At 39.7% G+C, this 15275-nt stretch overlaps 2 protein-coding genes across 2 annotated transcripts; one reads left to right on the forward strand and one right to left on the reverse strand.

Moving 5' to 3' along the window:
* Positions 1 to 505: 505 nt before the first annotated feature.
* LOC140013080 (trafficking protein particle complex II-specific subunit 120 homolog) lies at positions 506 to 9797 on the forward strand. The gene is made up of 10 exons (XM_072062120.1): positions 506 to 922; positions 1080 to 1286; positions 1430 to 1612; positions 2184 to 2293; positions 3535 to 3594; positions 4569 to 4854; positions 5935 to 6230; positions 6798 to 7675; positions 8049 to 9005; positions 9338 to 9797. Exons 1-10 carry the CDS (start codon positions 506 to 508, stop codon positions 9556 to 9558), a joined length of 3615 nt encoding a protein of 1204 aa, XP_071918221.1. The 3' UTR covers positions 9559 to 9797.
* Positions 9798 to 10623: 826 nt separating this feature from the next.
* Positions 10624 to 12666, reverse strand: LOC140004511 (H/ACA ribonucleoprotein complex subunit 3-like protein). The gene is made up of 4 exons (XM_072062127.1): positions 12511 to 12666; positions 12237 to 12315; positions 11498 to 11540; positions 10624 to 10866 (listed from the first exon to the last, which is right to left on the reverse strand). Exons 2-4 carry the CDS (start codon positions 12288 to 12290, stop codon positions 10769 to 10771), a joined length of 195 nt encoding a protein of 64 aa, XP_071918228.1. The 5' UTR covers positions 12291 to 12315; positions 12511 to 12666; the 3' UTR covers positions 10624 to 10768.
* Positions 12667 to 15275: the final 2609 nt, after the last annotated feature.

Raw genomic sequence — 15275 nt, forward strand, 5'->3', positions numbered from 1 at the left:
GGGCGTCCTCCATTCGGGTGAGCGATTTTTTATATAGGTTACGGCGCAGAGGAGCCGATTTTATTGGGCTTTGAGGGCCGGGCCGCCCCCCCGGTCTCCAACAAAATACTATACTAGTAGTAAAAAATGAAAAATGAAATGAAACACCGGTCTCCTTCTCTTCTCCTCCTGGGTCCTGGGTCCTCAGTCCTCGCCTCTGCAACAAAAAATGTTCCATTCCTCCTCCCGGCCGCTGCTGCTATTCTATTTCTAACACAAGGGATCAAAAATTATGGAATGGGCGGAAGGCCGGACCTCTCCTCCCCGGCCTAACACAATTAAGCATCTGACTGACTAACTACTCCACCACCACTAGCAGTAGTAAAAGTACTTAATTGCTACTGAGCAGTGGCCGAGGCAGCATATCACCGACCGCAATCCAAACAACTAAGCCAGGGATTTTCCCTCCCCTCCGAAAAAACAAAAAAAAAAAGAAAGAAAGAAACAATTGTAGTAGTATCTCTCAATGGAGCCGGATGTGAGCATAGAGACTAGCTGCATGATCCGAGTAGCAGTCCTCCCCATCGGACCTATCCCCCCACACCTCTTCCGCCATTACTCCTCCCTCCTCCTCCGCCACCACACCGTCTCCCTCTCCTCTATCAGCTCCTTCTACACCCAGCATCACAAGTCCCCTTTCTCCCACCAGCCCTGGGACTCCCCCTCCGCCTCCCTCCGCTTCAAGTTCATTCTCGCCGGATCCCCTCCCAGCCCTTGGGAGGACTTCCAATCCCACCGCAAGATCCTCGCCGTGATCGGCATCTCTCACTGCCCTTCCTCCCCCGATCTCCACTCCCTTGCCCTTCACTTCGCCTCCGCCTCCAAGCCTTACTCTTCTTCTCTCGTTCACCGCTGCTTCGCCTTCTCACCCGGCGATTCTCAGGTTCCCCATTTCTCACTTACTGCTTTATTCTTCTACTACTACATGCTTCAGATATTTCTACTCTAATGCTAATCACATAACGAACTCCTCTCCGGTTTCCCTGATCAACTTCTCAAAAAAAAAATAATAATAATAATGGATGGACATTGTTTTGCAGCTCGAGGACGAGAGTCACAAGGGGACTAACCTGATTTTGTTCCCCCCTGCCGATCCACAAACTCAGGAACTCCACCTCCTGACTATGATGCAAGATCTTGCTGCTTCCTTGCTCATGGAATTTGAGAAATGGGTTCTTCGAGCCGAATCTGGCGGAACTATTTTGAAGACCCCTTTAGATTCTCAAGCCACTCTTAGCTCTGAGGAGGTTTTTACACTTTTAGGTGTCCTACTGTTGTAGTAGCAGCAGCAGCACACTAGTACTAGTACTAGCTAGCATTTCTTTCATCCGTTTTGCATTCGATTACTGCTACACCTTCCCATGTCTTTACATGATTCTTTAATTTACAGGTGATCAAGGCAAAGAAACGACGACTTGGTCGTGCTCAGAAAACCATTGGAGATTACTGTTTATTGGCTGGTTCACCTGTTGACGCCAATGCTCATTATTCCACTGCCCTGGAACTTGCTAGGTTGACTGGGGATTTTTTCTGGTATGCTGGAGCTATGGAGGGAAGTGTGTGCGCTTTGCTGGTGAGCCTACCAGTCATCTTCTCAAATGCTCATGATGGCTATCACAGTTTGCTGTGCTTCTTTTTCTTGAGAGGAGTTGCTAAAATGTTGGGCTGCTGCACGGGCTTCGAAAATTAACCAAGAAGGACAAGTTTAGGAATGTCATGTTTGTGGTACTTTTTCTTAGTGAAACAGTCGTTTCTCTACCCAAAACCAGAGATTATATTGTGGACACTAACAGTTATAGGAACTGGTTTAGAGAAAAGTCTTGTGGTCATGAGATTGATGATACTGGGAGTCTTAATCCTAAGAGTCTAGTCCTCTTTAATCCAATTCTTCAAGCTAAGAAGGCATTTAAAGTTTTAAGTATTTTTCAGTTACTGTTTTCTGGTCATAAAATGAAATGGATTCAAGTTTAGAGCTCCAAATATGTTGATTGTAAAGGTGATACATGTGCATTAGTTTCTCAACTCAACAAGTTGTAAATTCTTTTAAAAGTGTTTGTGTGTTTTCTGTTGTGTTGCAATAGTTCTTTTCACAAGGTTTTGGTCCACATGAATACAATCTTCTTTCATTTTTTTTCTTTTATTAGATAGACCGAATGGGCCAGAAGGATCCACTTCTAGAGGAGGAAGTGAAATATCGTTACAATAGTGTCATTTTGCACTACAGAAAATCGTTTATCCAAGAAAATGCTCAGAGGTATTTGTCTGTCTTTTTCTTAGTCTCTTGTCAACAATGTAGACAGCTGTTCTTCTCGTTTATCTACTATCACTTTCCTTTTCTTATGGTTTCTTTGACATGACGGTATCTTCTCTTTTTTTTCCCCCTTTAATCTGAGATATATCTTCCGTAAAATAAGGGAAATGAATTATTAGTGGCATCTTAGATGTGTATTATAAATAGAGTGATTATCGCCAAGAATTAATGGGATATGTATGGGATTGGAGACCGGACAATTTGTATTCTAGACCTAAGAGAGGCTACACATGATTCATAGTTGGAATATAATTCCTTCTGCAGCCTTTGTTGCGACTGCATATTTAATTTTAGCCAGTGGATGTATGGATACAGTTGCTTGGATATAAGAACCTCTACGTTAGTGGTTACTGTATCACGAACCAAATGACTAGGGACTAGAGTTGTACCTCATAAAGTTGTTGACCTTCATAAGGTGAGGAAGGAAGATTATATTTTGATTCAGTTTGCTGCCTTTTGAATTCGAATGATTGCCCTCCTTAATGCAAATTCCTGTGCCAACATTATACTGGCTATATGAATGATAAGCTGCTACAATGGGGAACATCAGACTGGGTAGTTTTGTCTTTCTTTGTTGTGTTTGTTTCTTTGGTGAGTGGTTAGGCATTTCCATGGTAGATTAGACCCAGATGTGAGTAGGTACTTATTGATTTTGTGTCGGATTGAATTGGGGTTAAAATTCACAAAACATGAATGACACCTTTTTGGCGAAATTGAGGTTTAATGGTTACATGAATCAATGAGAAATAGAGCGAAAATTGAGGTTTATTTGGCCAATGCAATTTGATGTCATGCAACTTTATGCTGATACTTAAAAATGTTGCTCGTTGTGCGCCTCAGCAAAACCTTACATAAAACACAATCTCTCTGTACTACCACTTTTTTTAGACCTGGACAGTTAGACAAACTCTGAAAAGTTAATCTACCTTAGCTTTTATTTGAGGAAAAGAAAATGTCTTCACAAGTTTCTGCAACGAATCGTGCTGCTGCTATGGTTAGCTCCTGATCTGCATAAAAGCCCACTTTACCTGTGATGTTACTTCAAGATGGGAACATTATGTGCTATGACTTAATCTTGCTTGCTGTCTAGAAGGCCAAAAATGTTATTCTGGAGTCTAATTGCTGTCTGATATCCATATTTTATCTGTATAAGGGAGTCATGATAATAATTTTTCTATATGCAGGGTTTCTCCCTTAAGCTTTGAACTTGAGGCTACACTGAAGCTGGCAAGATTCCTCTGCAGGTAAGTCTTATCAAATTCTAGAGTTTTGTGATAAATACTGGAGTTTCTCATGATTTATGTCATATGCATTCTTTTGGACATAAAAAAACATGAAATGCGTAAGCAGTATCATCTTTCTATGCTGTGTAGGGGAGATAATTACTCCATGATTTTTCTTGCATTTTTCCTTCTTTAGTCTTGAATTTTTTTCTTGAAACTTCAAGATTTGCTTACAAAAGATTGAAAGTGTACAACTCTTCCTTGATTAATCTATTTTCTTCCTACCCTACCAAAATAGCTCCCTGATCCGAGTAGTTAGGCCATCATTAACTACTTCTATTGAATCAGAATAAATATATAAATGGAAAAAATTAACCCATAGGTTTCATTTCCACTTTACAATGCTGTATCTTTGATTCCCTAAGAGGATAAAGGATAAGGTGATTGCTGGATTACTTTGGTAGGCTTGAATTGAGGATTGAGTAGTGAAATGTATTTTGCCCTCATGGCCCTATACTCCCACTTTTTGAATGATCTATTCAGACAATTTGGATATGCTTTTGAAGCTTGTTCACTTTGGGACCAGGGCATCTAGATTATATCCAACTGATATTCCTTGTTTATTTAGGTAGACAGCAAATCCCGTACTCTGTTCCCTGTTCGACATTTATTTGCATTTTGTATATAAGAGGTCAATTGAGTTCTCATATACCTTAACTTTCACCTCATGCTTCCACTCATCGAAAAAAATCCTCATTTTGTATTGATGACCATGACGCCTTTTGAGTCTGATCTTGTGGGCAGTCGTTCATTACTCTGAAACTGAGTCATATGAAGCAAATTTAATTATTGCTTTCTACTTTTTCCCATTGTCAAATTCAGCTACACACGTTAGGACAAGCTCAGTGTTGTCCTATTACGCCAATCAATATTTGGTGATCTCTCTGTCTGAATGAGGTTTCTTATGTAATTTCTCTTTCTTGCTCTTTGAACAGGCAGGAGCTTGCCAAGGATGTGGTGGATTTATTGACAACTGCAGCAGATGGAGGAAAATCTTTGATTGATGCTAGTGACAGACTGATACTGTATGTTGAAATAGCTCGGCTTTTTGGTGCCCTTGGTTATCACCGGAAAGCTGCCTTTTTCTCCAGGCAGGTGGCTCAGTTATATTTGCAGCAGGAAAACAGATTTGCTGCTATTAGTGCCATGCAAGTGTTGGCTATGACAACCAAAGCATACCGTGTTCAAAGTAGAGCATCCATTGAAAACACAAGTTCAAAAGTAAGTTGATAATTTCATTTTATGCTTGCAAACTGATGATGCTTAGATGTTTGAGCAACATCTTGCTTAATATGATGATTCTGGATTATACTTAAGAGTAAATAGGAACTCGGTGAAGGGCTTATGATATAATTGCTAAAACCTTTGCACTATTGATAAATTCCAGCCAGGGTGAATTATGCCTTGGAGAATGACCATAAAAATTGCACTTTTGGGAACTTTGGATCATTCTCTTACTTGAGAACGTGAAAGAAAAACATGTAGACGTTTTTGTTCCTCTTTGATCTTAGCATTGCATCTATGTCTTATATGATGATAAAATTTCCATTGGAAGATCACTAACATATTTGTTAAAGTTGAGAGAGAAAACTACCTGTTTTTTTGTGTGAAAAAATTATGAGAACATGTGGGAAAAACTCTTCAAGATTACTAACTTTAAAATCTAAAAATAACATATTTGATGCAAGCTAAATATTCTGTTGCAGTAGATGGGGATGTCAGCTACTTTGATCATCAAGCTTCTTTAGTTAGTATGCCTGAACGGTTGTGGTGTTTCTCTTCTTAATCTATTTTCTGTAAATCCAACACTTCTCATGTCCCCACTAATGATAGCTAAACTCCTTGTCTGCAATGTGATCACTCTTTGAAACCACTTAAATCTGCATTTATCATATCTATTGCATTTTATGTATGAACACAATAAGATCAATAATTTATTTTTCCCGATCTTCTTCTGGGGCTGATCAGTCCTCTGTCATCTCTTTTCCCATGCCATATTCTTGTTATCTTTCTCCAATGCTCTTTAAGCATCATGCTTTCCCCCTGAGTTCAAAAGGGGAATTTTCCGCAAAGGCCTTTAGGAGTAGTCAAAATGATTCTTCTATTCCCAGAGTAATTGAATTGTTGGACTGAATCAACATGTGATATACAGGACTTTTGAGCTACATGTACATTATTGTCTTTGTGCAGAAATATTGAAAGCAGAATTACAGTCCAGTTAATGTATTTATTAAATCTTCTCAATTGTCAAACGTGATTTCTCACCAAAACATTTGGTTTCCCCTTGTTTGCTTTTTGCAGAATGAAACGAGTCCAGCTCCCCACAATGTAGGGAAAGTACATCAGAATTGGGTAGTATCACTTTTTGAATCTCAATGGAGTACTCTTCAGATGGTTGTATTAAGAGAAATACTTTTATCAGCTGTACGAGCTGGTGATCCTCTTGCAGCATGGAGTGCAGCTGCACGTTTACTCAGATCGTATTATCCTCTTATTACACCAGCTGGTCAAAATGGTCTGGCAAGTGCACTTGCAAGTTCAGCAGAAAGGCTCCCATCTGGTACTCGATGTGCTGACCCTGCCTTACCTTTCATAAGGTATAGCTGCCAGAAACATGTTTCTCTAATTCTGCTATGATGGCCTCCGGTGAGGTCCTGGATTGAAACCTGAGGTCCTGAATATATTGCTTTTTAACCCATAAAGCATATTATGTAGGTAAAAGCTTGGTCTCTCGTTTAATATGCACAAAGCAAAGAGGTCCTGAGTTCCAAAAGGCCTAGCTTAAAGTGTAAAAGCTGTGTATAGAATCAGATGAAGTGAAGTAGGAGAGTATCTTGGCTATTGGACTTGCTTTTAGATCTGTGTATTAAGATCTGATAATTTGTTCCGACTTACATTTTGTTTCGACATTGCCCTATTTGTGTATGCTGTGCCCCTTAAAATCTGTTCTCTCTCCTTAAAATCAATCTATAAATTGGTATTCTTAGTCATGTGAGTGTCTTAGAGCTTAAGAAATGCAGCGTAAAGTTTGGACGTAATTCTTCTTAGACTAGGATCTTTTATCGTCTACAAAAGGATCAATCTTTTGCTTTTGCGTCGTAGTCCTTTTCATCTGTTAAAAGATACACTGAACTTTTTGTGCTTTTCTGCTTGAATTGTTTTAGGTTGCACTCTTTTCCTCTTCATCCTTCACAAATGGACATTGTAAAACGCAATCCTGCAAGGGAGGATTGGTGGGCAGGATCTGCTCCTTCGGGGCCTTTTATTTATACACCGTTTAGCAAAGGAGAACCAAATCAAAGTAGCAAGCAGGAGCTTGTGTGGGTTGTTGGGGAACCCGTGCAGGTGTTTGTCGAATTGGCAAATCCATGTGGTTTTGATGTGGTTGTTGACAGCATATATCTCTCAGTGCATTCCCAAAACTTTGACGCGTTCCCAATCAGTGTCAACCTCCCATCTAATTCATCAAAGGTTATAACTTTATCAGGAATTCCTACTAAAGTTGGTCCAGTGAGTATTCCTGGATGCATTGTTCATTGTTTTGGTGTTATCACTGAACATTTCTTCAAGGATGTGGATAATCTGCTCCTTGGAGCAGCACAAGGACTGGTGCTGTCTGATCCATTTCGCTGCTGTGGCTCTGCCAAGTTGAAAAATGTTGCCTTTCCAGCTGTTTCTGTGGTACCTCCACTTCCATTGCTCATTTCACATGTTGTTGGAGGCGATGGCGCCGTCACTTTATATGAAGGTGAGATTCGTGATGTATGCATTAGTTTGGCAAATGCCGGCACAGTCCCAGTTGAGCAGGCACACATCTCGTTATCTGGAAAAAACCAGGACTCTGTGATATCAATTTCTTATGAAACCTTGCAGTCTTCCCTTCCTTTGAAACCTGGTGCACAAGTTACTATACCGATAACCTTGAAAGCCTGGCAGCTAAGCTCGGTGGATACTGATCCTGCTGTTGGCAAGAATATATCTAGTGGTACTGGAAGGCAAGTGAAGGATAGGAGCAGCCCAATGTTACTCATCCATTATTCAGGTATCCTTCTATCTGTTGGTGATCCTCTATCATAAATTTCAAAGTTATCATGACCCATGTAAAGGAATGCACAAGCAGTTACCTTGAGGAAAATGTAGGGATCGATGGTGATGGAACTGTTGTGTACATAACTGTCTTGCTGAGTAGCTTTTGTAATTTAAAAAAAAAAGTTTAATCACCTTTACCTGTCAAATCATGTATGTCAGTATCTGAATCTCATCCTTGTCCTTGACCTCATAATGGTGCTTCGCTTCAGCCATTATCAGTATGGAAGCTCTTTACCTTTCCCCTCTAGAAACGCAGTCAAACTTTATGTCTCAGCCATTGCATACAAATGTTTTTAGCATTTTTAATTGTCTGTTTCTGTTGTTAGGGCCCCTGACAAATCCTGGAGAGGCACCAGAAGATGCATCTGCTCTGCCCCCTGGTAGACGGTTGGTTATCCCCTTGAACATCTGTGTATTACAGGGCATGTCCTTCATTAAGGCACGTTTGCTGTCTATGGAAATTCCGGCTCATGTTGGTGACAGCCATCCAAAAGTGGTCCAGTTGCAAAGTAACTCTACAAAGGAAGCTACAGGCTCTGAAAGAAAGGCTGATAGTTTCATGAAAATTGACCCTTTCAGGGGAAGTTGGGGGCTCCGCTTCCTTGAATTGGAGTTATCTAATCCGACTGATGTTGTTTTCGAGATTGGTGTCTCAGTCCAGCTGGAGAACTCTAACAGTAATGATAGTTCTCTTGACTCTAGTGGCACTGAATTTGATTATCCTAAAACAAGGATTGACCGGGATTACACTGCTAGAGTTCTAATACCGCTGGAACATTTCAAATTACCTGTTCTTGATGGTGCATTCCTTGTTAAGGACTCCCACGTGAATGGAAGTGCCACTAGCAGAAATTCAAGCTTCTCAGAGAAAAATACCAAGGCTGAACTTAGTGCAACAATCAAAACTTTAATTTCCAGAATCAAGGTCAGATGGCAATCTGGACGGAACAGCTCGGGAGAACTAAATATCAAGGATGCCATGCAGACTGCTCTTCAGTCATCTGTCATGGATGTGCTGTTACCTGATCCACTTACCTTTGGCTTTCGGCTTGCTAAAGATAATGTGGACCACAGAGTCAAACTTGATTCTACTGAGACATGTGATGCGCAACCGCATTCTGCTGTATGTAACAGTACTGTTGTTGCTCATGATATGACTCCAATGGAAGTGTTGGTACGCAACAATACTAAAGAAATGGTTGGAATAAGTCTTAACATTACCTGCAGAGATGTAGCTGGTCAGAACTGCTTTGAGGGCGAGAAGGCAACCGTCTTATGGACAGGTGTTGTTCTGGATCTTCATATTTTATACGTTTGTTACAATTATTGAAATATCTTATCTGGTTTATTTTTAGATGTCATGTGTATTGGGCCTTGTGAATTTCGGTTGAACGACATCAAATTGATAGGTTTTAGTATGTTTTCCCTCGAATTCCAGTGGAATAATGTCAATATGGATATCTTTCACCTTTAGCTTCTTTTTGTTTGATACTGCCTTTGCTGTGCAAACAAGGAAAGCTTCATCTAACATGCCATTAGATGGATGAAACATATTGCTGCTGAGAAAAGTTTTTTTTTTTTTTTTGGGGGGGTTCTGATTCATCTTGTTTGTCAGGTGTTTTGAGCAGCATTAATATGGAGGTTCCGCCACTTCAGGAAGTAAAGCATTCCTTCTCCCTGTATTTCCTGGTCCCTGGTGAATACACTTTGTTAGCTGCTGCTGTGATCGAGGATGCTAATGAAATCCTCAGAGCTCGAGCAAAAAGCAACACACATGACGAGCCAATTTTCTGTCGGGGGGCCCCATTTCATTTGCAAGTTAGTGGAACTGTGTAATATTTGTTTTTTCGGACTTCGCCTCCATAAATTTGAAGCATCTGGGTTACATTATGATCATTGTCATCTCTTTGCATTTTCTTGACTGATGTTGCTTCGTGTCATTATTCATATCCTGTCATGAAGCTTGTTAGGAGCTTAGGATTGTACGATGCTTGTAAAAAATTCATCTCGAGAACGCCACAGATTGCCTTGCGAAGTTGTCCATAGATGGTTTATTCCTGATTTCACGGATCAAATACATCTTTTAGTCAGCAGAGTGACAGACATCTATGGTCTCATACTGAAATAGTGAAATATATGCACGAATCAACCTGGGAGGGATAGCTGGTGGAAATTCATTTTATTTATGTTTTGGTGAATTGACCAATGCCAGGCCAATGAGGCATTGATCTAGTGGCTAATGTTGAGGCTTCCAGGGATTTAAGGTTTTGGATTCAAATCCCTTTGTTCCTCCCACATCTTAAGTTCTATTTCTTTCCTGCTGGAAAAAAAAAATTTAAAAGAATTGATCAATGCCAGCCCCAGTAAAGATATCGAAGAGATGATTGCAGGTATGTTTTTACCTACGATCGAGTCCCTATTACACCTTTTCTTTCGGAGTTTTTGGGTTTGTGGTTGATGAAGGATCGAGTTCACAATTACGATTTACGGCCTCCCCTCTAGGCGCCCACTTTGGTTTTTTAGGAGTTCCTGGATCGGGATACAAGCATTCCTTTTTTCTTTTTTTTGACGCATGTTTGCCTAATTTAGCTACCTAAAGCTAGCCCAACAAAGTACATTTGGGGGCCTCTCAATTGAGCAGAGCTTATCAGAAATGAGCTACTCCAATTGATCACTAATAAGCCAATAGATATTACCATAGAAAATATTCAGGACTTGAAAAGGCTATTAGATCAATAACACATTTGTTGGTTTGGTTGAATAAACTGCAAGAAAGCGACACGATATTAGGAACTATGGTTACTTTAATTACACATTTGTTGAGAACAGATCCCACTCAAAGGTACGAACATCAAGAGAATACAAAGTCATAGATCAATAACGAGTTCAAAGTCTTAAAGATTTAGGCAAACTCAAGACAGTTGCATTGATAACTCATCAATAAGTGTACAATACATCAAGACTAGAACTAGCTACTAATAATAGGTCATACAAGTCTCGTGATGCTACGAGAAAAAGCTCTAGCATCTTGGGAGAACAGAGAACTCTAGTATTTTGGTGGGGGCTTTTGGGTTGGCAGCAAACCAAAACGCTTCTTCAGAAGCACCCTCTGCCTTGAGTATTTATCATCCGGAGAGAAACGAGCTGCATGTTGAAATCAATTAGTTTTTTTTTTTTTTTTTTGGGGCGTGGGGGGGAGAGGAGCTATATTATGCTCCATAGATATTCAAAAAGATCATGGTAGCGCAAAAAAGTAGCATGACGAAACTCATCACAACAAAAGAAACATGTATGCTTCCATGTCGGCATCTAGAGCAAGTACCGAGAGAGAGAGAGGGAGAGAGAGAGAGATTCAATAATCTTCTTTTCCCAGATATATCAATTTGAATAGACAAATTAATGCGAAACAGGTTTAAAGTCAGCAATGCAACAAAAAGAGTATGCATCAAATAGAATCAGCATCCATTTCCATCGATAACACATCGCCACCAAAATCACACATGAAAACAATCAATGCACGACCATTTGATTTAGATGGATACTGCTCAAAACAGAGAATACAATTAACTTCGTTCTCCTAGAATGAAACTATAAAAGATTTGGGGAAAAAATGAGGTCATGCTGCAGACAAACACAGACAGTTTCATCAAGGCATCTCAAATCAATTAAGCTAAGAAAGCAATCTTTTCTGGCTCAGATTTACTAGTACAAAATAAAAAGGCAATTGCAGACATAGGTTAAAGCAACAAAAAAAAAAGTGCTGAAAGCGAATTACCAGGGTGAGCAGATAGTGTGATGGCACCTACGGGAGATTCTTTCTGCACGGAAAGCGGTCAAAGTTAACAAAAGAATAGCAAGAGACAACCGTAGAAATGAAGGAAGGCCCACATTCTTCTAGCTACAGGAAAGCAAAATGGACATGCAGTGGAGCTGGTAGCTTTGCATAAAAGCCAATTAGAAATGGGTTTACAAGGAAGGAAGGATAGAGTCGAGGATAGACGGCAAGCAGACTTGGAAGCTTTGAATGAATGCGCTAAACCATGCATGCAGCAATCGTATTGTATCAAAGAATAAAAAAAGTGTAGGTCGCACGAGGTGGATTACACTAGTACTACTTGGTTACGAGAAGAAAAAAGCAGTTGACCCTTAACCCCCCACAACAGGTCTAAAAGAATCTAGCAATGGGCCGCAGCAGCTCGCTCAACAAGGGAAAACCTTACAACAAATACTAATAAAAATGCATCGGAGCAATAGCCCGGCCGGCCGCCCATGTACATATATCGTTTCATCGGAGTAAGTTTCCCTTCGCAAGACACCCAAATAAATAAACAAATGCTAATAAAAATTCAGCTAAATCTAGTAGTGATGATAACCTAACAACAAATAAAAAGGTGTGATTTCATTAATTCATTCATTCATTCATTCATTCTGAGAGAGAGAGAGAAAGAGAGAGAGAGAGAGAGAGAGAGAGAGAGAGAGAGATGGCGAGAGGACAAAAAAAAAAAAAGAGGAACCTTTGTTGTGTAAACTTTGTCCCCATTTTCATTGATATAGAACTGCAGAAACATCTCGCTATCCCGCGTACGTAAGTACCTGCCCATTCAACAAAAACAAAAAACAAATTACGCAATTCTTAATAACATCGTTCAATTGCTGAGTCCATTAAAAAAAAAAAAAATTTACTCCTCCTAATAAAATAACGTAAACCACAAATTTAGAAAAAAAAAAAAGGAACAGAAAAGAAAATTGAGCGTGAAGAGAGGAGGGGCTACTCTTCCGAGTTTTTACCAGAGAGAGAGAGAGACGGTTGTTCTTTTCAGCACTAGCAGTATCACTCGGTTTAGGGTTTTAAGGAGGATTTTGGATACGTATTGGAGCAGAGACGGGAGAGAAGCATTTTGGATGTAACTGGGGTTTTATTTTAGTAGCACCATTATTGGGCGGGGAGCGGGGGTTACACAATAATGTCGAATTGGGCTTTTACAAATATCATAATTTTCTAAAGCCCACTCTTTCCTTTCAATGAGTTGTTCCTTTTATACCCAATTTCGCTTTTATAAAATGGACTTCTATTCTATTGACTACTTGCAACCAGTCGAAAAAGGAGTCCAAACTCCTTTCTTCTTTTCTTTATCTTTTCATAATTATTATGTCTGAGCCACAATTTTTAATTTAGCCTACTCCGACTTACTGCTCAATTTGATCATTTCATTATTAGTTCCTTTCGCCAGATATTTTTCCCCTAAACCAAACTCCACCAACACCAACCCCCTCTTCTCCTCTTATTGGGCAGTTTCAAAAGATCTTTTCTTAGTTCTATGAAACCTTGCTAGCTAGTAAAGGATTTCCACACCTTCTTGCTTGACATTTCGCTAGTTTTCAATAACAATTAATTTAATGCCTCTTTCATTTTTCAATTTTTTTTTTTGTTTTTGATTTGGTGAAGAAGTAATCAATTTTCGTGCACGTCGTCAATCATAATCGTAATATATCCACCATTTCTCCATCTAACGAGACTTTCTCTATCTAATGAGTTCATAATGGGAATCTGAGCGTTCACGAGATTATGCGGTCGAAACTCGAACTCGAATTCGATGAACTCAATCATTGCGTAACATGTCTACATTATCGCTATTCAATGAGTCCATACTCCATTACAAACAACCGCTGTGCGTAATCCCGAGCCTGAGGTGTCTTAATTTGTTCTCGTGTCGGCCAAAACTAAAAGTTCCTTATTTACCAAAGAATTATATAATTGCTGCTCACAGTCTCGTGCTTGTCGGTCACAACTCCCCCTCAACTTTTTTTTTTTAGTACTTGCTTAGAATGAAAAGATTTGACAGAAAAAAAAAAAAGAGTGACAACAAATGGAATAAAGATGACAAAATTTTTTGTCTAGTTCAAGTAATTAAAAGGTTGAGAATATATATATATATATATAAGAAAGGGTAATATCAACGAGTAATAGCTAGAATGGGATCGAATAACAATCCCCATAATCATATCCAACCGAGAGTAGTTACGTATGTATGTATACCTGCTACAAATATATGGGAAAGAAAGACAAAAGGCAGTGGAATTGTGGTCCATGAATGAAATTGAGAGTGAGAGAGAGAGGATGAGCGTATAATAAGTGCAGCTGTGGTCCATGAAGAAGACGAAGAAGAAGAAGAAAGCCTAATTTTGAGGCCGAAAGGGAAGGAAACTACGTGCAAATTGCAATCCACGGAGAGTGCAAAACAGCCGAGCGTACTTACTGTTGTAGTCTAGTGCGGCGTGCGGGCTGTAAATTCCATCCAATCCGCACCTTCGTCCTTTTTTTCTTTTTTTTACCAATCCACACACACTCACACACACAAAAGTTTACTTTTAAATTTTTTTGAATTAATCTTTCCTACACTGATAATATATACATTATCAACGTTGGAGATGAATGATAACTATGTAAAATTTGAATTTAAAATTTAATTATTGCACACATATCATGAATCAAATGGTGATGATGTATACACCGTCAGTGTATATAAGATTTACTCAATTTTCTTTTTTTTAGATTCGTTCCACTCGCCGAGTTTGAACTAATATTGGATTTTGATCAATTCGGATGAAGAACCACTCAGCTCTTAGCTCGATGACCACCACCAAAGTTGATGGGGTGGGAGGTCAGGAAATCAAACCCAGCCTCCTACCATTGGCCTAAAAAATGTGATCTCTTCCAGACGAGTGCGTACTCGTGGTTCAGTCCCCTACGACTTTCTTCTGACCTCTTCTGGTCCTCTCCTCCCCGTAACATAGAATAATTATAGATCTATCGTATCGACAAAAAAAAAAGGATCAATTCGGATGAAGTTACCTGCGCATAATTTTGCGTACTGTGGACCGGCCGCCTTCCTTGAGCTTAAAGGTTCCATTCTCCGACGGGATGGAGACATTTTTGGCCTGATGAAAAACTGAAGTACTAGTACTATTCACATTTCTGGATGGGTCGGAGACAAATTTTGTAATGCTACAGAATTTGAGGCATTTGGAGGATTTTCTCACTGAAGTTGACTTTGTGCCCTGAACTGCTACTTGTCGATGCTTGACTAGGTTAATTCAGCTTGGTTAATTAGTAGTATCAGGTACCAAAATTGACAACACAAAAATTTCACGGAGTGGTTTTAATTTTTTTTTTTTTTTGTCAACTTCAAGAAACCTGACTATTGACTTTACAAACCTAAGTCCACAGTACACCTCAAAAGCCATGGTAACTAGTGAGGGTACTGAGGAGACTTATAAACCCAACACCTAAACCCCCCCCAAGCGATGTGGGATAGAAACCCCACAGGGTGCCCCGCTGCTAAGACCTAACTAGACCCCAAGCCCCCCGTAACGGAGTTTCTGTCTTTTTTGTCAACTTCAAGAAACCTCACTATTGACTTTACAAACCTAAGTCCACAGTACACCTCAAAAGCCATGGTAAACGGAGTGGTTTTAATTAGTTATAGTAGTATGTGTTATTTAAAGTGTTTTGGTTTCAAGAGCCAGGTCAAAAAATTGATGGGAGAAGCAGT

This window comes from Coffea arabica, chromosome 8e (genome assembly GCF_036785885.1).
Source record: "Coffea arabica cultivar ET-39 chromosome 8e, Coffea Arabica ET-39 HiFi, whole genome shotgun sequence".
Lineage (NCBI taxonomy): Eukaryota > Viridiplantae > Streptophyta > Magnoliopsida > Gentianales > Rubiaceae > Coffea > Coffea arabica.

Excerpts from the sequence above, each read along its gene's own strand:
- LOC140004511 (XM_072062127.1), bottom strand. The coding sequence starts at position 12,290 with ATGTTTCTGCAGTTCTATATCAATGAAAATGGGGACAAAGTTTACACA. Across the intron at positions 11,541-12,236 it reads ACAAAGTTTACACAACAAAG|AAAGAATCTCCCGTAGGTGC; the intron begins GTTCCTCTTTTT and ends CTTTCCGTGCAG. Across the intron at positions 10,867-11,497 it reads CACACTATCTGCTCACCCTG|CTCGTTTCTCTCCGGATGAT; the intron begins GTAATTCGCTTT and ends TTCAACATGCAG.
- LOC140013080 (XM_072062120.1), top strand. The coding sequence starts at position 506 with ATGGAGCCGGATGTGAGCATAGAGACTAGCTGCATGATCCGAGTAGCA. Across the intron at positions 1,287-1,429 it reads CCACTCTTAGCTCTGAGGAG|GTGATCAAGGCAAAGAAACG; the intron begins GTTTTTACACTT and ends TTTAATTTACAG. Across the intron at positions 7,676-8,048 it reads GTTACTCATCCATTATTCAG|GGCCCCTGACAAATCCTGGA; the intron begins GTATCCTTCTAT and ends TTCTGTTGTTAG.